Source organism: Chenopodium album, chromosome 13 (assembly GCF_948465745.1).
Source record: "Chenopodium album chromosome 13, dcCheAlbu1.1, whole genome shotgun sequence".
NCBI lineage: Eukaryota > Viridiplantae > Streptophyta > Magnoliopsida > Caryophyllales > Amaranthaceae > Chenopodium > Chenopodium album.
The window spans coordinates 43,918,889-43,944,392 of NC_137846.1; the positions used below are offsets into that span (position 1 = coordinate 43,918,889).

A 25,504-nucleotide genomic window follows, 5' to 3' on the forward strand; every position below is an offset into this window, starting at 1 on the left:
AGTGACATATAACAATGAAAAGTTGTAGTGTAGGACTGAAATTGAATAAAGTTTGTAGCAATTTGATCATTCAGAGATGCTCAAAGTTATGTAGAAATCTAGAGACATTACCATATTATGATGCAATTTCACACACAATCATTTCAACCTAAGGTGATTATACCAATTTAACTGCTTTGTCAAGTGTATCAAATTTTTTGGAAAAACTTTTTGGACAATGGGAATTACTAGCAATTAAATAATTGCTACATACTACTGTTTCAAAAAAGAAAAAAAAAATGTAATCTTAATAGCTTGAACGATCAAATAAATATAACATTGCACAAAGTGTGAATTTAAGAACATGCGCTGGGATTGTAAAACAAAATTGACTCTCATGTCTTTATTTGGAATTAAAACCCTTATAAATTACTAAAGATCTTCCTTAATTTTCTTTTCCTTTTACTTATTTAAGTGTGTGTGTAAGAAGGGGGGACTTTCAACAAGAGAGAGGAAGTATGTAGAAAATGATGTAATCTAACTTTTTTTTTTTTAATTTTTTTTGGTGTTCTACTTGGTGCACTAATTTGGATTCAGTTTTAGGTGGTTAGGTTCTAATCCCTTCCCAATTGTTGTTTTCTTTCGTAAATGAAATAAATAATCAGAAGTGCCACAATTTCTTAAAACAAAATATAAGGGTATTTATTTTATGAAGTTCAAGGGATAAATACAAAAAACTAAGGATAGTTAGACAATTTCACAGCGTTTGAAAATAATAGAAATCACCATCTTAAGGAGGATTGAATCCTCAACCTCTTATAAGAAAGATAAGAATTCACCATCTAAGTCAATTATCAATTATCTTATTAATATGTAAAAAAAATTATATAAGTGCAAACCACAATGTTCAATTAAAAAAAACAACTCAATTTTGATTTAACAATGACCATTGCAATTTTGAAAAGGCTTATCAGTTTCACGTCTATAATAGATGCAACTCGGGACTACGCCCGGTCTACTCACTAGTTGGTGTACGTACCAACATTCACAAACTAAAATCAAATTAAAATCTACATAGCCAAAACCCTTCCACTCCCGCTCTTTCCTCTTTCAGGGCCTGTTCATATTTACTTAATTTCAGTTCACTTCAGTTCAGTTCAGTTCAGCTCCAATCAGTTCAGTTCAGTTCAGTTCCAATCAGTTCAGTTCAGCTCTTAATTTCCCTCTCACATAAAATATTCATTTCAGCTCAATTCAGTTCAGTTCCAATCAGTTCAGTTCAGTTCAGTTCAGCTCCAATCAGTTCAGTTCAGTTCAGTTCAGCTCAGCTCAGTTCACTAAATATGAACAGACCCTCAATCATCCAAAAACTCAACCAAAACCCCCATTTCATCTTCATCCTCCCAGTTTCTCTCTCCTCTGTGAAAGTGCAGAATCAAAGATGAGAGAAGAAGAAATAGAGAAGCTAAGAGGAGTAGTGAGAGACTGTGTTAGCAAACACCTCTACTCCTCCGCCATTTTCTTCGCCGATAAAGTCGCCGCCTTTACCTCCGACCCCGCCGATATTTACATGCAAGCTCAAGCTCTCTTCCTCGGCCGCCATTTTCGCCGCGCTTTTCACCTCCTTAATGCCTCTCATGTTGTCCTCCGTGATCTCCGCTTTCGCTACCTCGCTGCCAAATGCCTCGTCAGTACTTTCTTCTCTTTAATTGAGTGTGTTTGATTCTTTAGGGTTTTTGTAATTGGTTGTTATTTCATTGTATTGGTAAGTTTAGTAAGTTACGATCTCGAAGTAGCGGTGTAGAGAGAGTCGCAAAGGGCAAATTGATGTAGACGGGATTTGATACCTGATAGTGATATGTAAGACTTTGACGAATTAAGGTAGTTGACGTCTGCAAATTTGGTGTATTAGGGATTGTTTTGAATATTGTTGAAAGTGGGTGAATTGAGTGAAAGGGTGATGCAGAATTATGATTCGAATAGGGAATTTTAATTATTTGTAAAGACTGGAAAATTTGGGATTAAGGTTTTGTCATTGCTGTCGGTTTTTCGTGTAATCAGAAATGAAATTCATTAGCGCAGTATTGACTGTTTGGTTTGTTGAAATTGAACAAATGGGAGTTCTCAGAAGATTATTTGGTGAAATTGGAGAAACATTCTTGTTGGAGCTAATTGTGCTTGTTCATGGTTGCTTTTGCATACGTAGTTTGGAATTATTGTATTATAAGTATCTCAAATTTAAATTAATCGCCAATGGCCTTCCCTAGTTCCCGGTAGAAAGCTCACTTTTTTGATGACAAAAAGGGATTAAGAAGAGGATATTTTAAGTTTGTATGTTATGGAAATAATGGTACTTTATCAACCAATATGTTTGTTGCTAATGATTGGTGGTTTTAGTTTGGAATATCAGCTAAAGTAGGAGCTTTGTTATATTGAAGAAATGGCTGACCTATAACGCGTAGATAAGCTGATTAATACAATAGGGTCTATAGGCCAAGGGCAGGGATGAAAATTTTACTTCCTCCGTTACTTTTTAGTTGCTACACTTTTCTATTTTGGAAATTTTTAATTAGTTACAACACTTTTCATTTTTGACATTCTTTTCTCTCTATCTCTCTCCTACCCTCATGGGTCCATCTTATTTTTCTCTCTATCTCTCTCCTCTTAAAAAACTGTCTAGGAGACTGTGAAAATAAAAGTGTAGTAACTAAAAAAAAACGGAGGAAGTATAAAGCAATAATTATAGGTTCAGAATTAAAATGACTAAATTAAGTTTGGGGGATATCCAATGGTGTATACTTAATTTGTTTATTAATATTTTGGAAAAGTGAATTTCTTAGTGAGACAATATATAATGTTGGATTATATAAATCTTTCTCGAAAGAAATATGACAGCATGGCATTGTCCCGAATATAATTTGCTTTTCAATGATGAATTGTGAGACCTATTTTAAAAATCGATTTCATGTTGTGCAGAGGACTGGGAGTTAGGTGTGTAGAATGTCTTTATATGTTAAATCCAATGCGGATTATGTGAAATAGTTGAATAGTTCAATGGTTAGTGTCCAATTATGACTCAAGATGCTTTTTAGGGCTATCCGGATTGATGAGCTTGATTTATAACGGTCATAACTGCAGAACTGATGTTCATTGGGGTACATGTATGACCTTCCTTTAGTTTAAGCATTTGACACATGAGTTTGTTAGTTTTCGATTCACAGATGTAAAGAAGATGATAAGGGCTCTGTCTATTTTAGTATTTTGTATAGCACATTTAGTATAAGCTTAGTCCTATCTGTCTGATTAATGCATGTCAGTAGTATTTTAAGAAAAAAAAATCTTTGAATGAAGCATCTGTCTATCTGGATAGGCTGGTGGGACATCTTTTTGTTCCTTTGTGCATGGCAATGTTCTGTATAGCTAACCTTTAACTGCTAAGCAAGGCCAAACTCTATAGAATTGCTTGGTAATTAATACACTTTTGATGCATAATCCAGGAGGAGCTAAAGGAGTGGGATCAATGTTTACAAATGCTAGGAGATGCTAAACTTGACGAACATGGTAATGTAAGCGACACAAAAGACAGAAGTGTTATGTACCTTGACAAGGATGCTCAAGACCATGAAATCAATGTATGTATGTTTTTCCTCTGCAGTGGCTGGAATTTTTTCAGTTTTGCATGTAATTGTTGAATATTTTTTTAGAATTGAAAATTGTAAATTTTAAATATGAACAATGCTAATTATGTAGCAATCTCAAAAATTGAATGTTTATAAATAATGAATTAAATGAAAGCAAGGATACATTGCAACTGTTGAAATTTCATGTTCGCCAACACACACAACTTTGACTACTAAAAAATGATTAAAATTGTTGTTTTGAAACTGTACTTCAAAACTTATCATAATATTTCATATAAAAAATAGCAAATTTTATTATGTTATTTATTTATTATTTATTATTTATTTTATTTTATTAATTTATGTTTTAGGGTTTTGGAGTTTTTCTAAAAGAACATTGAACATTTTTATATATAAGCTTGTATTATTTGAAAAAAAAAAAATCTATCTTTGTCTGAAAATTTATCTGAATAAACCTGTTTGAAAAAAAAAAAGTATTTTGTTGAAATTGTCTAAAATACACTTGTTTTGCCTGACAATCCAAGTGTGTAAAATATGTTGGGCCAAGTGAGGTTAGATTGGATATTAATTTTTCTGTAAATAGAATACTGCATTATATAGAATATTGAGGAATTTACTTTGGGGAAAACATAAAACTAGGAATAGAGGCTCTAGATAGTGCAAGAGTCCAATGATTTCAACTATTAAAGAATGGAGAAAGTGTTATGCCTAATATTCCTTGTTTGGGACATAAGAGTTTATACTATTATAAAAAAACAAGCCTCTCCGAAAAGATTTTTCACTAGACACTCAATCCCAAAAATTTCTATCATTTCTCTCCAAGCACACAGAAATATGTAGCCACAAATTACTAATTTCCATTCACCTTTTGAAACATGTATAGTGAACCTATAGATGATTAAAGAGAGTTCTGGACTTGCCTGCAATATTGAACGGCTAGCAAACTATGATTCACCTTCAGAAACACGTATAATAATTCTACAGATGATCCAAGAGAGTTTTGGACTTTTCTACAATTCTGAACAGCTTCTGCAATAAAGTAGCAGCTAGCAAAATATGCAATTACTAATTTCTACTGATCTTTTTATCGGCAAATTGCAAAATACAAGATGCACAATTGAGCAGAAATTGCCTTGTTTAGTCTCTGAAACTTCAGTTCTAAGCTTGTAACGAGTACTGAGTTTGCCAAGGTAGCTGTTTAAACATAAATGCTCACATGCTTTGGAAACTTGTCCAGACATATATCAGAATATCATATCTTTTGAAATTGTAAAGTATATTAGAAAATCTTCAAAATGGAAGGGAGTTATTGGTGTTGCATCATATATTCATATTAAACTCACTACTATGTCGATGCAACAAGCCTGTAATGACATACATTTATAATAAATAGGAGTAAACTTGCAGTTTGGAAACAAAAAAAAGTCAAACTAGGTGGCATGCCCACATGAATTAAGAGAGCTTCTGACTAGAGATAAAGCAGTTACTGAATATTGAAGTGTTGTTGTGTTGAGGAGTAAAATCTAGTGAGGATATCAACCTTTACAAAGAAGAAAAAAAAGTTCTGTAAAGTCTTTGTGCTGTGGAGCCCTGAGTTTAAAACTGGTTGTAGGATAACACAAGCAACATGAGCACCACCACCTATTGGGCTTGTATTGGGTATCTATGGATCCCCTTTGAGTTTAAAGTTTGCAAAGAGTTTTTCTGACACCATCTAAATTTAAAATTGGCTGTTTGAAAACACTGTTGTTACATAATTTTTGGAAAGCTTCAGTATGCAGAATTAGTACATGAATGCAATTTGCTAGTTAGTTGATTTTGGTTTGTTGGGGGGTAGGGTTTGTTTGGAATGGAATTTTGGAACTTTATGATGTATATCTTTGCACGCTGCTAAAAGTTTTGCGATTTGTTATATTTCTAAACAAGCTCAAAGTCATCTACGGATTAAAATTTGTTATATTTCAAAACAAGCTCAAACTCATCTACGGATTATATAAAAAAAAAAAAAACTTGATTGCTAATTAAAACTCGCCAAAAGATTGAGCTCAACAAGTGTCTGATGAAAAGTAACTAACAGACATCAAAATTCCAAAATGTTTAGGATAGCACACCCTTTTATTACAGAGTGGTAGAGTCCAACTCTCTCCTTTTTTTTTTTTTTAATTTTTATTTTTTATGATGAAGAGAAATAAATTTTAAACGAGCTAATAGTCGTATGAGCCAAAACAAAGAACAAGTTGTCCTTGTAATAGCCAAAAAGAGATTAAATATCACAACTCATAGTTTCACACTCCACTTTTGACTTTTTTCTTGGGCTAATATGCGAAAGCAAATGTTATTATGTAAAATGTTGGGTTTATTTACCTTTTTTTTTTTTTTTAAAAAATTTAATTTCAATATTTACCAATATATATCGAAGGTATTGATGGTCAAAATTGTATAATTTTTGTTGAATATATATATGTTAAATTTAAATAAGTTATTTTTAATGAACTTATATTTGCTAAACTTAACTTGTTTTTGTTAAACTTAACTTATATATACTTCCTCTTTCCCATCATACACTACTTGTTTTAACCTTTTGCATTATTCATATACTTTAACCAATTTTTTTTCTTTATTTATGAATAGAAATTGTCGGTAATAGTTTTGATTTATACATCCTTTGTCCCTATTTAATTAACACGGTTTGGCCAACATAAAGTTTAAGGCATATTACTTGACTTAAGTATTTTATTATGTGAAAGTTGGTAGGCGGAGTAATTTATTTATTGTATTTAGTGGGTTGTGAGGACCATTACTTTTGTTGTTGAGTGGGGAATGTGATTTATTAATTGTTTTCATGGATATACACCAAAAACGTGGGGCTTATAATATATTAGAGAAAGGGAAAAAAAAAATAGAATTGTGTCAACTAAATATGAATGATCTTATAAGGAAAACATATGAGCCAAATAGGAATGGATGAGTATTAAATAAACATGCCCAAAAGTGATGTGTAAGGTATTTGTGATGGAGGTTGTGTGTATATATATTTTTAAACTTATTTTTGCTAAAAGTTATTCAAATAAGCCAAGGGGAAGCTAAAAGGAGAACTGAGTCCAATTAAAATTGACTATAAAGTTTGTTTATGCAGATATCTGCAGCTATATGTTTTCTCCGAGGTAGAGCATATGAGGCTCTGGAAAATCGTGCTCAAGCTCGCCAGTGGTGAGTCTCAGCCTCTTTGTGGTGGTTTTAATTTGTCATCTAATGCTTTGACTTGCACCCTTTGTCTAAAACTCAGTTTTGTTTCTTTCACTATTTGGGAAGATTTGTGTGCGTTTAAAGTAAGGGCTTCTTTGTTTCATCTTATTTTAACTTATTTTATTTTACTCAAAGCATATGTTTATATAATTTAAATAACAACAAAACAACAAACAAAAATCGAAGCCTTAATCCCATATATAAGCTCATTTAAGTTAAGTTAAGTTCAGAAACATGTTTAAACGAGAGAAGTATTTTCAGAAAATTGTTTCAGATAAGTTCAGACAAAATAAGCTCTAATAAGTTTAGACAATAGTATAGTTTAGACAAATTAATATATGTCCAGACAATAATTTCAACAGGCTCAATGTTGAGTTGCTTTATTCTTGTTATGTCAATTTGTTTCTTGTCAACTGTCAATCTTGATGATCATTAAATTAGAAATATTATCTATAATGAATGATTTTCTGCTACATTTTTAGTGTTACCTTTATTGCATAGTTGTAGTATTATAAAGTTATAACCAATGAGACTTAACAATTTCTTTTTGTTGTTTGGATCATAATGTAATAAAGGAAATCAGAAAGGCAGCAAAAGTCGCTGCTCTAACCATTTGTTGCAAATAGCTGCTTGGACGTTAGTACATATAAAGTATTAGTTACAGCCTCATAGGGCACATTATGTACAGTATTTTAGTTTACTGTCCAAACTGTGTATACAATCCTGTCTTTTCAGGTATATAGCTGCAGTCAAAGCCGATCCTTTGTGTTATGAGGTACGCTTTTGAGACTGAAACTTGTCCTGATAAACTTTCCTGGTTCATCTCTTATTAAAGTTCATAATTTTTCCTTTGTGAAAATCTTTGTATTTGAGAAAGACATCATATTACTTGTTCAAAATTGGGCCTTTTAGTGACATATATGCAAAGTGGATGAGTTACTTATTTCCTCTGTTTTTAGCCTATCTATTTTGGCATTTGATTATTAATGGTTGTATTTTAATTTTTATTGTGGACTTGTGGTTGGATATATTGCATGAATTTTATGGACAGAATCACTAAATGTACAGATCTTACAATTTTTTTCCCCTTGTTTATGTACAGGCTTTGGATCGCCTCATTGAAAACCATATGCTTACATGCAGTGAAGGTTGGACAATTTTTGTTGTTTATAGCTTTAGAATCTTTTACTTCCCTCTTTCTTTAAGGAGTCGTAATGGAGAAGGAAGTTAACAAAATATACCTGATAAAAAATATTTTTTCTGTAGCTTTTTAGTTGCATCATTTTCCTCAAACGGGAGTTTCAAATTAGTTGCATCACTTTCCTTTTTAGTTAATTAACTCTATTTATCTCTCTTTTCACATGGGTCACTTTTTTATTCTCTCTATCTCTCATCTCCAAAATTTGTCTAGGAATCCGCAATTTGTAAAGTGATGCAACTAAAAAAATGGAAGTAGTATTATTTTTATTCTTTTTTTGGTGAAATTGGAACTTGCAAGTTCTTGAAGAAAGATAGATTCTTGGATGGTTTCTTATAATTATAGTGTGTTAAACCTCTGACAAAATGAAGGATAGTACCTTAACCTCAAAGGTCTAAAATCTATTATCAACCTAGCTGAACAAAAAAATAGCAAAAAGGTTTCAAGTGTTTGATTTACAACACATGTAGATACAATAAGCTTAATTTTACTCAAATCACAATCTAATTTCCCGTTTTGTCAGCTCTAGGAAGTATTACTTTTTAGAAAGTTAAAATGTCTATGATGTTTTATTGCATAGAAAATTGTCATAATTTGGTAGTTGGATGTTGGAAGTTTACTTCCCATTTAAAGTTCTACTTACCTAGGGGGGACTAGGTAAGCAACTTCATCCATTTGGTAAGAGTTAGAACATCATAGGCAATTTCATTTTCTATGTTGCCACCAACTGAACATATAAAACAAACGCTTAATTGTTTTAACTTGTTGTTCCCTAGAATGCCATACTTACCTAGAAAAGTAAATACTACCTCCATTTCATAATGTTCTTAATATTTACTATTTGCACAAGAATTAAGGCAAGGGGAGGGTGTGTGTGTATGAAAAAGCTTGATAAAGTAAGAGAGTGTAAAAGGTGGGTGGTTATATGAATAAGGTAGGTAAAGTAAGGGATAGTGGGTGGAGAGACGTAAATATTGTGGGGTAAGAGGGATAAGTTAGTAAAAGGGGTAGCTAAAAATGAAATTGATATGTTAAGAACATTATGAAACCGGCAATATTAGAATATATTAAGAACATTATGAAACGGAGGTAGTAATATTTTTGGAAAGTAAGTATACTACAAAAAGAAGGAAATATGTGAAGGATGCCTTGGAGAGCAAGCATGTGCATCACTTCCATCCTCTAATTCACCACTCCTACTTGCAACCCAAGCTGCCCTCCCACGAGGTTTCTTGGTGCTAAGGAAGCTGAAAATTAGCCCTATATTTAAGCTAAGCCCAAATGACTAAACCAAATGACTTGGAAGGCAAAAAGACCCCTTAGACTATTAATATTATAAATCGACATGTAAAACTTCCACTAGAAGGGTGAGGTAAAGTCACAATTAAAGATAATAAGGTGCTCGATTTGTATCATTATCCAATTATGGAAATCATGCAGACATACCCAAGTAAGCAAATATACAACAATGTACCCAACTACAATATATGTGAACATATGTTTATTATTTGACATCGGATGTGGAAATCTTCAACTACAAAATTAGGCCAGGCATTAATATTTTATCAACGAAAGGGAAAGAAAAAAACTGTTATATATCGACTCTACCTTCTAGTATGCGTGGCTTGATTTAACTGCCAGAGATTCTACATAAATGGTATGTCTGTATACTCCGTATTTCTCTAGCTGGGCATATTTTGTTATCAATAATTAAACAGAGAGATACTTCGTGGTGGAATGAAGAGGTGAAAGCAGTAATTAAGCAAAAAAGGGAATGCTATCAAGCCTTAGGAAAATGTAGGAGTGATGAAACCTTTGCAGCGTATAAGGAGGCTAAGAGTAAGGCAAAGGCAGCTGTTCGCCAAGCAAAAGAAAAGGCATATCAGGAGGTTTATGAAAAGCTTGATTCCAAGGAGGGAGAAAGGATCATTTATAAGATGGCAAAGAGAAGACAAGAGGCAAGGAAGGATATTGGCATGGTGAAGTGTGTCAAAGATAAGAACCAAATGGTCCTAGTGCAAGAGGAGGGCATCAAGGACAGGTGGAAGGGGTACTTCGATGAATTATTTAATGGAAGTAATGGAGTTGTGATAGGAGATACCTCTATGAGTGATGAAGAAATCAACATGGAGTATGTGCGAAGGATTAGGAGAGTAGAGGTGGAGATTGCACTGAGGAAGATGAAACCTAAGAAGGCGGTTGGCCCTGATGGGGTACCGATAGAGGTGTGGAGGTGTTTGGGTAAGATTGGTATTGATTGGTTAACAAACCTTTTCAACAAGATATGGACGGCTACAAGGATCCCACAAGATTGGAGGAAGAGCACCTTGGTCCCGGTTTATAAAAACAAAGGAGACGCTCAAGATTGTTCTAACTATCGAGGAATTAAGCTTATGAGCCATACTATGAAGTTGTGGGAAAGGGTGATTGAACAAAGGTTGAGGGCATGCACAAGCATTTCAGATAACCAATTTGGTTTTATGCCTGGGAGATCTACTATGGAGGCAATCCATTTGATAAGACAAATGATGGAGTTTTATAGGGTAAAGAAGAAAGATCTTCATATGGTCTTTATTGATTTAGAGAAGGCATATGACAAGGTGCCAAGAGAGATACTTTGGTGGGCAATGTTGAAGAAAGGTATCCCACGAAGGTATGTAGACCTAGTTAAGGATATGTATCGGGATGTGTCAACAAATGTGAGGACATGCGGAGGGTTGACAAAAGATTTCCCTATTACAATCGGATTGCATCAAGGGTCTGCATTAAGCCCTTTTCTTTTTGCAACGGTTCTAGATGAATTAACTAGACCAATTCAAGATGAGGTTCCATGGTGTATGCTGTTCGCAGATGATATCGTTTTGGTGGATGAGACTAAGGATGGGGTTAATGTCAAGTTGGAGCAATGGAGGCAAAGGTTGGAATCTAGAGGGTTTAAGCTAAGTCGGAGTAAGACTGAATATTTGGTATGTCGTTTTGGCACTCAGAGGGGGACAAGCAATGAAGTGGTGAGTTTGGATGGAAAGGATTTGACCATGAGTGAATGTTTTAAGTACCTAGGGTCGATCATCCAGAAGAATGGTGACATTGATCAAGACGTGACCCACAGGATTAAGTCAGGGTGGCTTAAATGGAGAGCGGCCACGGGAGTGTTATGCGACCGCAGCATTCCCTTAAAGTTGAAGGGAAAATTCTACAGGACTGCCATAAGACCAGTGTTGCTCTATGGTACAGAATGTTGGGCTTCTAAGAAAGAGCATATTAAAAAGATGGAGGTTACGGAAATGCGCATGTTAAGGTGGATGTGTGGAAACACTTTAAGAGATAGAATCAGAAATGAGGTTATTCGCAAGAAAGTAGGTGTGGCGGGCATTGTAGATAAATTAAGGGAAAATCGTCTGCGTTGGTTTGGACATGTAAGACGGAGACCCGAGGGTGCACCGGTGCGAAGAGTGGAAGAGTGGGACCATGGAGGGATTAAACGAGGAAGAGGGAGACCAAAGATGACTTGGTTGGAAGGAGTGAGGAAGGATATGAAGTGCATGGATTTACGTGAGGATGAAGTTTTGGATCGTAAGGGATGGAGGAGAAAGATTTATGTTGATGACTACACGGAATAATCAAATTTGGTTCATGTTAGCCGACCCCACTTTTGGGATTAAGGCTTTGATTGATTGATTGATTGATTGAATAATTAAACTTATCAATGTTTTTCTGTTGAAAATTTTGCAGTAGAAATATTTGAATCCTGTTCTTAAAGATCTTTTTTTGAGATATCCTACCAGCTAAGCTAGTTTCTTTTAGCAAGCTTAGGGCTGATGTACATCATTGATGATCTTTAAAGTAAAATTCAATTAAGAGTAGATTTCGAAATCTTCACCAACTGTTAGCAATTCCCAAATAACATCTTGCCTTGTCATGTAAACCTTTGGATTAGCTTATGTAATATTTTGGTGAAGACATTTTTGCCTTTTTCCAATGTCTTATGTCCTACTGTCTCCTTTTTTCTTTTTTTTTTTTTTTCAGAAGCCTCTCTACTTTCATCACTGCAATTTAGCCATGAAGACGGGTGGCTTTCTTCATTTTATACTTGTCTAATAAAGAAGGTAAGCACCTGTTTTTGGTGTACAGCTAAGTATGAGGACATCTTGTTGATGGAAATATCTGGTTTGGTGCCTCCTTATTTCTTATTTTAAGTATTGATAATCCTTTTCTTTGAAAAATACAATCATATACTACCTCCGTTAACATTTACTTGCAACTTTGGAATATTTTATGTCTCTCAAATAATACCCCAAAGTTGCAAGTAAATGTTAACGGAGGTAGTATATAGATGAATAGATCCATATTGCTTTTCTAATAGCAATTCATGTTGAAAATAGGCAGCAGTTAATGCATGAACAATATTTGTGAAAGAAGAATATAGTTTGATTTTGTCATATTGATCAATATATTACTAAAACTGTATATATATATATATATATATATATATATATATATATATATATATATATATATTTTTTTTTTTTTTCACGTCCTTGATTAGTTTTCATTCGTATGTTTCTGTTTAGCAAGATAAAGAGAATGTTGTAGAAGCCATGTTTGATGATGTTGAGAAGGAAAATGCATGCAGTCCTTCATCAGATTCATCCTTCAATGGAACTTTGAAGAATAACACTGACTTGTTGGCCTGTAAAGCTGAATATTACCATCAATGCGGTGAATATCAGAAATGTTTTGAACTTACTTCATTGTGAGTTTGTAAATGTTTTATATGACGTTCTTCTTTATAGCTAACTCTATTCAGACCAGGCTGAATTTCTCATCTTATATTTTATCCATTCAGATTGCTTGAAAAAGATCCTTTCCATCTGAAGTGTACTTTGGTACATCTAGCTGCTGCCATGGAACTCGGCCAGTCAAATGAGCTGTATATTATGGCTTGCAATTTGGTCAAAGATCATCCTCAAAAGTGAGGCATTTTCTCTAGTCCCTAATGGTTTTTTAGGCTATAATATATCTGCTTTGTTAATAATGCACCTCTGAATGTTTGCTACTTTACATTACATGCTCCTTTATGCTTGTAATGATGTTTTATGTTACTTCATACAACTAATATGAGTACGTGACCCAGTTGATCAATTCAGTAACTATGGATTTGTGAGGATTTCTGTCCTGGAAAAGTGAAATCCTATATTGTATCCATTAATCCATATATACCCTTGAATCTTGATACAATTGTTGGAATAGATTGTTGGCTTTGGGGGGTGGGGTTTCAGACTTCTGTTACTACTTTCGGTTTGCTTTGACCATATTTTAGCCTTTCTTATGCATGTTTTGCATGCAACTTTATTGTTTAAGCCATCTTAATATACCTTTGTTTCATAGCGTTCTTACCATATAATGTTTGTACAAGAATTAAGGCAAGAGAGAGTGTAAAAATGTAAGAAAAATGTGGACAAGGTAAGAGAGAGGTAAAAAGGTGGGTGGGTGTAAGAAAAAGGTGGATAAAGTAAGAGAGTGAGTGGAAAGGTGTAAATATTGTAAGGCTGAAGGGTAAGAAAGTAAAAGGGGTTTGCCAAAAATAGAATAAATTAGATATGCTAAGAACATTTATGAATGGGACAAAAACAAATTATGTTGAGAAAATTATGAAACGGGGGTAGTATTTTATAGATTTTCTGTTCTTGCTCTCTTCTGTGGAAATTCTTTCTAACAGTTTACATAAAGTTTGAAGTTACCTAAACTGCAATGCCAAAAGTTTATGGATGAAGTTGCTTCACTAAATTTACATTGATGCTTGTATTCCTTTTTACTATGTATAAAATATAAAAGTCTTCTCTGAAAATCAATTTCTGTAAGAGCTAACCAATGATTATATGGTGTTGCTGATTATCTTAGCTCTTTCCATGATTTCTTTTCACTGATTTAATATCATCTGCAATGTTGTCTCTTTGCACAAAAAGCACTATTGGTACTGTGCTACAGTTGCTCTCTTGATTAGAAACTGCATATCCTACATCCTGGTTGTCTAATTTATTTCCACGTTGGAAAAATGGTATATCAAACCCTCCCACCTGGTGATTTTTCCAAACGATAGGGTTTCTCACTTTCTCCATCATAATAATAGAATAGTGAGAGGATCCCAACATTTTTTGTCCTCTAAGCTGCTCAAAGCGTCAAAGTTGAAAGGCTCCTCCTACTAAACACAATATTGTGACTTGTGAGGGGATTTCATAATGCATTCCTTCCCTCTAATTTGTTCAAAGCTGAAGTGTTCCTTTTGCATAATAATAGTACTTGTTTCGTGGTCATCATTCTCCAGACTCTTTGATTTTATTCCTTTTTCCTCTAAACATCTCTTCTTATACATTTATTTTGTTTTGGAAATATCCAAAGTTCCAAACTACTTATATACATGTAAAATATTAACAATCAAACAATTACAAATTGGGATTTAAACAATAAAACTTATAAATAAAAAAAAAATAAAACTCCACCCTTGGATCATGTCCCCCTCTCCCTCTGCCCCTGGATCATGTCTTAAATCTTTGGCATCAATATTATTTTTAGTTCTTCTGGGGCTCTGTGCTCCATTCTGTCAGGCAAAGCCCTCTTTTTTTTTTTTTTTTTTTTTTTTTCTCTTTTTTCTTTTCTCTAAATTTTAAATTTTTGTTCCTGTTTTGATCCTTTTCTCTTTTCTCCAGGCCTCTGTCATGGTTTGCTGTAGGATGTTACTATTACTGCATCAGAAAGTATGACCAATCACGCCGGTATTTCAGGTATTACTTTCTTTGGCAACTTTTTTAATATCAAATTATGAATGTGCAACCCATGCAATAGAATAATAACATAAGGAGGCAAAGATCCATAAACAATGTGGATGATATTTGATTACTGGTGAGAGTTGGGATAATTTTTTAATTTGTTGTGCTTGCGACATATTATTCTTGACTTATGCTTTTGTGTCTACTTTGTATTTCTTGGTTGAATGATCGATTCTGTTTCGTTTTGTGCCTTTTGTTTTTCTCTAAGCTATTCCTCAGATGTACAGATATTTTGTCTGGTTTCTGCTAGGTCACCTAAGTTTCCCCTCTCTTTGTTTTAAGACGGTCTGCACTTTCAGATTATGTGCCAAAGGCATTGTCCTCTATGAGCTAGAAGAGATATTTGGTGAAAGTTTATTTACATTTCTTCCATATGAAGATACTTCTTGATGCATTTGTTTCATTGACAGTACTTTGTTGAATCATCAAAGTGAAGAGTAAATTTTTCCTTGCATTTCTCTAATTTCAAAATATGCCAAATTTATTGTTATTGTATTTGTAGATACATATAAAAAAAGATTCATACACTGCACACCAACATTCATAAACGCATTCATAAAATATTATTGAATAAGTAAATAGACTGTAGTATGCTAGTATCTTTGTTTATCCCTGACTTCAAGGTACTTTTTGCTGCAACTATGTAAAAGATGCTGAGTTGTACTACTATAATCAAAACCTCCTCAACATAATATTATTTAGTTGAATATTATTGGAAATTTGACTTTCATTCCAGCAGTTATTGATAAATTTGCGAAACAATTAACTTCTCAGGACATATTTTTTTAGATCTTCTGAGTTCTGAATATTCACATCACGAATTGGATCCATGTCATGTAAATGGAAATAGGGAATGTTTACCTTGCTGTAATCTTGTATTGTATGACGTTAGACTACTGAAATATAATTTCGTACCTTCTATGTTTCAATTTTCTATAGCAAGGCAACAAGTCTAGAAGGAACATTTTTATCTTCTTGGATTGGTCAAGGGAATGCATATGCTGCTTTAGAAGAAGGTGATCAAGCAATGTTGGCTTACCGCACTGCTGCTCGTTTGTTTCCTGGGTAAATTTTACGATCTTATCTAGTCAAGGATTTTTTCCTCCCTCATGTGTTCTTTGTCCTCTGCTAACTGCTATTGTGGCACTTATATTCGTGGAATGTGATGACTACATAATTTTGTTGTACTCACTGTGGAATGAGCTTTTTATTTGACTTCAACTTTTCAATTATTTGTACCCCTGTTGAATTAAATTTGATTTGAATATTGACAATTAGTTTTGTCACCAAAGTATGTTTCTCACTCATTGTGTAGTTGGTCATTTGTATTGCCAACAATGCCAAGTATAACTGTGGTTCTTGTAATTTCTTGCTATTAGTTGTACGGCTATTTATTAGGTGTTAATACTACAGATACTTTAAGGGTCTTGCACTTATTTTTTCAGTTAGATTATGTCAATAGCTGCCCCATTGCCGCTGGCTCTGTAATGTAATTGTTTTTTTGTTTATTTTCCATCTTGTCAATGAATTTTATTTGGAACTATAGTAGTTGCATTTTTATCTTTGCAAGCCTTATATGACTTTGAAGTCTTCTTATCACCATGTATTGTCCCTTTTACAATGAAGTCCTGAATTCCTCTTCTTCCAGGTGTCATTTACCAACCTTGTATATTGGCATGGAATACATGCGAACACACAGCTTCAAACTTGCGGAGCAGGTGAGCCACCATATATTGGCAGTAAAGTAGTTTTTAATTTCATGTGTGCATGAGAGGCTAGTATTCTAGTTCTATATCTTTTACAACAGCCTGGCAATCTTGAAGAGGAAGGTCTAGTGAGTTTAGGAGGATAAGGTTTAGCTACATAAGTTTGGGCTTAAAGTAAAGCAGGTGAGAGTAACAGAGAGATCTAGGAGACTTACTACCAATGATATTAAAATAAGTAACCTTAAACATTATCTGTGTCGGTTAAAACTTCCCCTTGTTTTTCATTTGGCCTTGGCTTTGTGTTTCTAGCTGTTTATAATTTATATGATTCGACAGTCACGATTCTGCTATCAGATTGATTGATGGTAGCAAACCTTTTTATCAAGAGGCTTTGTTTTTATTGTTTGTTAAGATAAAAAGAGAAGGGAATCCATTCGATGCAATATCTACTAACTCTTAAGTCCTGATTCATACCTTGAGTGGTGTTAATTGTTTTTTAGTGTATAGCGTGGCACAAAAGATGCTAGTCAAGTGGAGGGTGCTATATGGACATTCTGCAGAAGCATTATTATAAATATAGATTACATTACAATTACATGGGTAAATATGATAGATGCTAAATAACTGGGTCCTAGAACTGTTGATAAAACTGTTTTTAGCTTATTAAACCAACTAAGAGTTTAAGATAATTTGAAAAAGGATTACACTATTAGATGTTAACTTTTGATTGCTCATCCTAAAGGTTTCAGTTTGCAACCATCTCCTCCAACCCCAAGCCATATTTATAGAAATATCTAGGGTACACTGTTTCCTATTCCTCCTATTAAAGGCACACGACTCATATGTGGAAGACCGAACATTCTCCTAAGTTTCGTATTTACTCCCATATAGTTCTTCCATTCCATTCTAGTTGCAATACTTTTACTTTTTAGGTCAAAATTAAAAATCTTTTACCATATATGATCATCAACATATAATATTATACGTCGTTATTTCTGATGTAGGATCTTACTAGATCTTAGATCCGTCGTAATGTGTTTTTGCAAGATATTAATTTTTATGATTTTTCTTTCTGATTTCTCATTTTGGGTTCGATTTACAAATTAAAATTTTGTTCTTAATCCTCTTACCCTCCCCACCTTTGGCCCTCAATTTCTCTCACATTCTCTAAAAAACACTAAACTATACCTACTACTTTTATTTACCTATAATCAACAAAATTCCACTATTTTTTCTCTCCTAAACATGTGTGTTCAACCCAAATTTGAAGTTTAAAGGGGTGGAAAAAGAGTGATACTTAAACAAAGAAATTAGGTTGTCCTTGGAGAGTAAGCATCACTGCAACAGTATGAAATTGCTAATAATTTTGAAGCCTTAATATGTAATGAGGAATCCTTACGAGAGGTTCTGATCAGCAAATTTCACAATTAGGTATTATATTCAACTCTTCACATACCAGAAAGGAATCCAACACTGATTATGCACCATTAGGTGTGAGCCCATGGATGAATCATATACTAGAATACAAATCCAAATTTATAGCTAACCAGTTTGCATAACAAGATGAGATAAATTATCTATACATGTTTGATATAAATTTTGTAATTAATAATTCTGTGTATATATGACAAAGTTCAATTTGTTCTGTCTATTATTTTTCTACATTAATTACAAAATTCAAAAAAAAACTTTTGTAGGGTGCCAACCTTTTGTTTTATGTCCTTGTGGAAATGTTTGATAAGTAACCGTTTGAAGTCACACAGAAATGGAAGCTTTTAGAACAACTTGTTCTGTAAGGCGTGAATGAATTTACCACTTAATTTAGACAAAATTAAAAGATCAGTCTGCTGACTAAGTGATCTTTGTGAGCTAATTGTTCTACGCCTTATTAGGTTTAAAGAGTTATACAGATCATGGGTGAGAACTTAGTTTCTCCCTGTCTTTGCGTCCTTGGATTGCTCTTGAATATTTAGCTTGAATTTTTAACTTCTCAAGTTATTGTTATTATGCTCTGGACATGAAGGGCTCTGGGAAGATTGTCCTTTGTGTTCAGCCTCTTGCAAGGAAGTTTATTTGATCTTTCCCAAAAGGTCCACTCCTTCCCATTGAATGTGTATAGTCTGTTAGATGTCTTGTTCCTTGTTCATCTCATTGTTTAATAATGCACTCTTATTCTGTCGTTTTATCAACCCCCTTTGATTGATCAAAAATTTTCTCGGTAGTTTTTGTCCTGTACTCTGTTGATTTAAACTGATTAGAGTTTCCTACAGTTCTTTTTGCAGGCCCAAACAATTTGCTCTTCTGATCCTCTGGTGTATAATGAATTGGGTGTTGTTGCATATCACATGAAGGAGTAAGTTATACCCCTCCCCCTCTCTTTCTTTGTTAGTGTGATGTTTTGGTTCTTTCTCTAATGGTTTTTGTTAAATCTAGCAATAAATATAAAAGCTGTCCACTTACGCATTTGTTAATACTTGGACTTGTGTAGTGAATGGTGATTTTGTGTTCTCTGAATCTATTTGATCAATCTTATGTTTTTTTCTGTAGAAGGTGCAGCATAAATGCATAATAATATACTACCTGTCTACCTCCAAAAGTTCTTTACACTTTCCGTAATCCGTTCCTAAAAGTTCTTTACACTTTTTACCTTATTCCAATTTTGGCAACATATTTTCACTCACTCTCTCATACCTCTTTCTAACATTTTCTTACACCACCCACCTTTTTTATACTCTTACCTTTAACACCTTTTTCTTACCTTCACCCACCTTTTTACTCACTCTCCTGCTCTATCCACCATTTTTTTTACACTCACTCACTCACTCACCAGTCACCACATCAACACTCTCTCACCTATTACATTAATTGTGCGCCAAAAGTAACCATAAAGAACTTTTGGGAACAAAGGTAGTACATAGAACTGGTAAGGTTCCTTTACTGCATAGGTGTACAGGAACAATATTTCCCAGTAAAACTCGTTTGTACTTGATCTGCTTGATCAAGCAGTCATATCTATTGCAGTTGGTCTATATAATGTCTTACACTCTAGTTAATCACCCTTTACTTTTGTCTTTTAGCTGCTAGCCTGCTACCAATCATCTTTAGACTGCCATCTAAAAATTATTAGTGTGATTTAGGAATTGTGAAAGCTTTATTATGGTGCAGGTTACATAAGTGAAATAAGCTCTCTTTGAGCATATTTTCCCTCTCTTTGTAATTGTTTTTTTTTTAATCATAAAGTCAGTCTTGATCACGGACTAGAAGCCAACATCAGAACAGTAGTGCAGTTATGCTTGTGATTATGATGTGTATGAAATGCCAATAATTAGGTCAAGAATAGATTGAGGGCCAAGTTAGTGAAAGGTGGACATTTGGAAATATTCAATGGACAATGAATAATGGTTTGGTATGAAGGGATACTGTGGTCTGTCACTTAATTTTTCAAATGCATACTCATCAAGACCTAAATACCAATATTTTTGAAGGTAAAGCATTCACAAAGTGTTACTTGAAAGAGCTAATTCTCTATTGTGTTTTATAAGGGGTGAGATTCATTAACCCGACAATTGAAATGTCTTGTTAGTATTGAATTTTATATATTGCTTATCAATCAATCAAAGCCTTTACCCCATAAGTGGGGTTGGCTACATGAACCAAAAGTGATTATTCCGTATAATCATCCACAAAAATCTTCCTCCTCCATCCTTTACGATCAAATACCTCGTTCTCATGCAAAAACATATGCTTTATATCCTTCTTAGCTCCTTCCAACCAAGTCAATTTCGGTCTTCCTCTACCTCGTTTATATATTTCTAATGTTGTTTATGAAAATAGATCTTGGTATATAAAAGCCAATCATGATTCCTTTAGCACTTTGGTAACCAGAACAAGATTAGGAAATCGAAGTGACATAAGGAAACCCTAGCACTTATAGAATCAGAATATTAGCTGTAGCTGGTAGCAACGAAATACTTAAACTCGCCTGAAGCTCCGAAACCAAAGGTGCCTAGCAGGACCCCCCACCCTCTCTAAACAATTGTCATCGAGGAACCATTCTTTTTAAGTAAACTGTGGTTCAGTTTAAGGCTTCACTAGAACTTGGCTGACAATGACTCTACCAATGTACCACATGTTCACTTGGTACTTTAGTAGGAGACATGATCCTTCAAATAGGGTGCATGAAAGAAGGGATTATCTAACTTTCCAACTTTATTCTACTTTCATAATTCATAAACAATGGTCAATTGCGATACTAGATGACCCTAAGATTTAATAGAATGAGTGGGGTCAAAAGTATTTAAGAAAAGAATAGGAAACTGATGTGGATTCTAACCCCTTGTTTAGTCAAGTTTTAAGAAAACCTTGAAAGAAATCTTTAAGATTGAATATAAACGAACCGATATTTCTCCTCATAAGATCACTCCTGAAACTTATGATTCAAATCCTCAAATTAATTAACCCACTCCTGGACGCTAATTATTTTGAGATTAAACTCTTAACCTACTCCTAAACACTAAGTGTTTAATGTTCTAATCTTCAACCAACTCCTTGAATTGAAAACTAGTAAAAACCGTCTAAGCAAACGCTAAACAATAAACTTTTATTCAACCGAATTTTGTGTATTTGTTCAGTGTCTTACAAAGCCACGAAATTCCCTATTTATAAGCGAAAAACTAACTTATTCTAAGTTTAATAGGACTAGGACAAGCCCTTAGCCTTTAGCTCCAAGCAACCCAAATAGAATAGGAAAACTAATTCTTCTTAGATTAGGAAACTAGTAGTAAGACTAGTTTGACTTAGTCTATAATTCCTAAAACAAATCCTAATCAACTAAGGAACCTTATTAAGCTAAAATAACAGAAATTAAAAGGAATCCTAAGGACATAAATTTTGTGTATTTGTGTTTTCACCTCAATTTGCTTTAGAATTCATGGTTAGATTTATATTTTAGATTTGTTTACTTATTGTAGTTGGTGTATTAGAATGATTAATAGGGAAAGAGTACACTTCCTCAATATGCTTTCAAGTATTGTTTTTCATGATGAGTCTAGTTGGGAAAGACCTCAGTATATATGTTTTCTTAGGGTTGTATCTATCCCCATTTTTTAATTGGAGCTTCTATGCAATTTCAGGTACAAAAAAGCAGTTCGGTGGTTTGAGAAAACATTGTCGAATATCCCAGCATCCATGAACGCAACATGGGAACCCACTATTGTCAATCTTGCGCATGCATATAGGAAATTAAAGTATGTTCGTTCTTAAAGTTCATTATATTTGCGATGCAGGTTACATAGTCCCTGTTTTTTGTTCTGTTTGTGAATATTCTATAGGAACTAGGTCTGATTCCTTATTACTTAGTCTTTACACAAGTCAGTTCATCTTAATTTATGTCCATCTGTCCCGTATGTGCTCTATTTTTCTGGTATCTTCTGGCTGTATCTTCAGAATATATTGTTAGGTTTTCAAACCCCTGTTACTTGCATATTTTAAAGTGTTTTTTGCTGTTAGTCCCCAAAACCTTTACGCTCGTGTAAAAGCATTAAGTGGCAAATGAAGTGGGTACCCCTTGAAACTTCAAAAAATAAGGAGTTACTTATTTAAGTCCTCTCGGCTCCCTTTAACTTCTTGAATGTATTAGTAAATTGACTGCATTTGATTCGTGTTTGATGTTATGCGGTTTCATATTACAAACATACAAGTAGTCTGCCATATTTACCCTGCAACGAGATCCATGCTTCATGGTATTTTTTTGTTATTATTTTTCAGGATATATCCTGAAGCTATCAAATATTATGAGAAAGCGCTAAACTTATCTACCAAGAGTTTAAGTACTTATTCGGGTCTTGCTTACACTTATCATTTGAAGGTATGTATAGGTCAAATCTATATTCTTATGGGTTCCATCTGAATGAGTCAATGTCATGTTGTAGCATCTGTAATTAGACATCCTTTCCATTAACTCTAGTTTGATATCTGAAGTTTGAAGTTTCCCTACTTCCCCCCCCCCCCCACCCTCCTCTCTCTCTCTCTCGTGTAGGCAGATTAGTTGATTGCCTTGCCTGAGTTGCTTCCCCTTCTTCCTACCGGCTACCTCAACCAAGGAATAGAAAGTACAGCCTCAAGATGTCTACTTAAGTTGTTCATCAGTGATAGTTTAGCATGCCTGTGCACTTTGTAGTATAGGAATATGCAGGGATCATTGGCCTTAGGAATGAGCATACTAATGAACATAAAAATTAAATGTTTTTTTTCTAGGCTGTAAATAAGGCCTACTAGAATGATTGTAAGACTGCTTTCCCTTTGCAATGTCTACTTGAGTTATTCATCAGCAATAGTTTAGCTTGCCTGTTCTTCACATGTAGTATAGGATTATGCAAGTCATATTGGCCTTAGGAGTGCGCAAGTGAGCATGCTAATGAACTTGACACTGCGCTTGTTTATTTGGGTATCTAGCTTTCATCAAGAAACCAAAAGATTAAATAATTTTTCTATGCTGTAAATAAGGCTACTAGAGTGATTATAAGACTGCTTCTAGTCATATTTCAGACATTCTATTTGGACACATAGCATCCTAGAAATGACAGTACGAACACTTAGGTAATGTTAACAATCCGTTGTTTCAATGTTTCATGCAGGGAGATTATAGTGCTGCCATTACAAATTATCACAAGGTAAATTTGTTTTTCATGTTTGTCTCGTCTGAATTATTGCCGCAAAATTCTGTATATCAATCTCTTCTGCACGAGGAGAATTTGGATCACGTTGGCTTGTTCAATATCAAATGGCAACATTTCTATGTGAACATCTTGTGTGTCTTTCTTTTGTTGTCCTTCTCCCCCATTGTCTTTTGTTTTGTGAATTCTTTAGCAAATAATTTCACATCTTCTGAACAGGCATTGTGGCTAAAACCGGACGATCAGTTTTGTACAGAGATGTTAACTCTAGCACTAGCAGAGGAGAGCCGTTGTGATCCCGACTCTATTCCAGGATTGATCTCCTAGTACAGAGTGTCCTTTTGGTTGTAAATTGTGTAGTTTTAGAAACAATTCATTCTTATATACACAAAATGTATCAATATTGTGTTTCAAAGCTATGTTAACATCATTCCAAAATCTGAATCACTTATAGCTATTGACAAAATTTGACAGCGGAAATTAGAGTGTCAAAGTGCTGTGATTTTTTATTTTTATTTTTTTCGACAAGTACATGAAAAGAAAACAAGCGACACAAATCGTGCCATTTGTATTTTATTTGAGTTTTTGAAGACTTGCAACTAGAGGCTGAGATGTTCTTCTCGCTCAATTAGAGGTCTCAAAACCAAGCCTAATCCGATTTGTAAAATATCCGATTTAGATTTTGACCCGTGTGGACACAATAATTTAGCATGATTTAATTTCAAATATTAACCTGACCTGATCCAACCTTACTAAAACCTGATCTGGACACCCTGCATTGATACTTTCACACAGGTCGTATTGTACTCTATTCTTGAGGTAGTATCTTATAGGCGTTGAGAAGTTGAGACGTGTATAATGTCAGACTAAGAAGTGAGAACGTAAATCTTGAGTTATAGCACATTAGCACGTGTAATCTAAAGTGGATGTATTGGAAATTTAGAACACTGGGTGTAAATAGGGCCAAAAAGGAAATCAGTACCGAGTGGCGTGAGTTCATAGCAACGTTACGAATAGGTAAATATAGCGGCTATTTTGTAAGTTTCACTGATAAATAATTTCTGGTCTATTGCTTGATTACAAATGCAGTGTATGAGATACTAGTATATTTTTCTTCCTCTGTCTTACTCTATTTAGGGTCTGTTCTCTTACGTTGAAATTTAGTTCACTTCAGTTCAGTTTAGTTCAGCTCCTAATTTCCTTCTCTTATAAAATATTCAGTTCAGCTCAGCTCAGCTCAGTTCAGTTCAGTTCAGTTCAGCTCAGCTGAGTTCAGTCAATGAGAACAGGCCCTTAGGGTCCTGAACCTCCGTTTTTCAGATCATTCACAATCATCAATCATCATCTATAATCATTCATATTCTCTCTATGCTCTAACTTTTCTCAAACAAAATTCCGCATTCACGAGATCTAGACACACCTAGCCAAATTCGAAATTGCCTTCGCCCTGGACGTGAAAGGTTATAATATCCGAGGGTTTGGTCCCAAATCCTTATTTCAATTATTTGATTTATTATTTTCCTTGAAGTTACTAACGCGTGTATTTTGTTATTAGAAAGAGGCACGAGGCATCAAAGTATGTAATCTTATTGCTCTATTCTTGTAGAAAGCATGTTTAAATTTGTTTAATTCCTAGTATCATGTTAGGATGTTTCTGTTGCTTTCTAGTATCATGTTTAGGGTGCCTTTTACTCTTTTCTAATATCTTTTAGTATCATGTTAGGGCTAAAGCTTTGATTTTTATTGTTTAGTGACATGCTAGGGTTTGTTATTAATCTTGTTAGTATCATGCCTAGGATCTTGCTATTAATATTATGCTTTAACATGATTATGATAATTATGATTATTATGATTGTTATTATGATTATGATTATAACTATGATGATTGTTATGATGTTGCTTGATATATATTATTATTTGTTGTTGCTTGATCACGCCTTTTAAGTATGTTTAAAGGGAATTGGTACTTGTAATCATGCTTAATAAGATAATTAATAATCTTGTTTAGGGCTAATATGATTATAATTCAAGTGATCGCCAATAATAGATTTATTTGTGCATTAATATTCAACCAACATAGATAAACAGGTTTAGGGTTAATCTATTGATTGCATGTTAGTCAGAAAGCGCACATGAATACGAGAAGAATGAAGTAGAGGCATATTTAGGGAAGGTTCAATCTCTTTTAGGTTGGATTTGTACCTTCATCTCCGAACCCTATTTGGTTCAAGAC

At 34.0% G+C, this 25,504-nt stretch overlaps 1 protein-coding gene across 2 annotated transcripts; it reads left to right on the plus strand.

Annotated features, from left to right (window-relative positions):
- The first annotated feature begins 1,349 nt into the window (after positions 1 to 1,349).
- LOC145576687 (anaphase-promoting complex subunit 6-like) lies at positions 1,350 to 23,845 on the plus strand. Of its 2 annotated transcripts, XM_081634408.1 has the most exons (16): positions 1,350 to 1,666; positions 3,477 to 3,611; positions 6,757 to 6,830; positions 7,602 to 7,641; positions 7,969 to 8,014; positions 12,091 to 12,170; positions 12,636 to 12,817; positions 12,911 to 13,036; positions 14,772 to 14,846; positions 15,831 to 15,956; positions 16,540 to 16,609; positions 18,868 to 18,950; positions 21,730 to 21,843; positions 22,364 to 22,463; positions 23,233 to 23,268; positions 23,491 to 23,845. In XM_081634408.1, exons 1-16 carry the CDS (start codon positions 1,421 to 1,423, stop codon positions 23,596 to 23,598), a joined length of 1,641 nt encoding a protein of 546 aa, XP_081490534.1. In that variant the 5' UTR covers positions 1,350 to 1,420; the 3' UTR covers positions 23,599 to 23,845. The 2 variants fall into 2 exon arrangements, with proteins under 2 accessions (XP_081490534.1, XP_081490535.1); XM_081634409.1 differs by lacking the exon at positions 22,364 to 22,463.
- Positions 23,846 to 25,504: the final 1,659 nt, after the last annotated feature.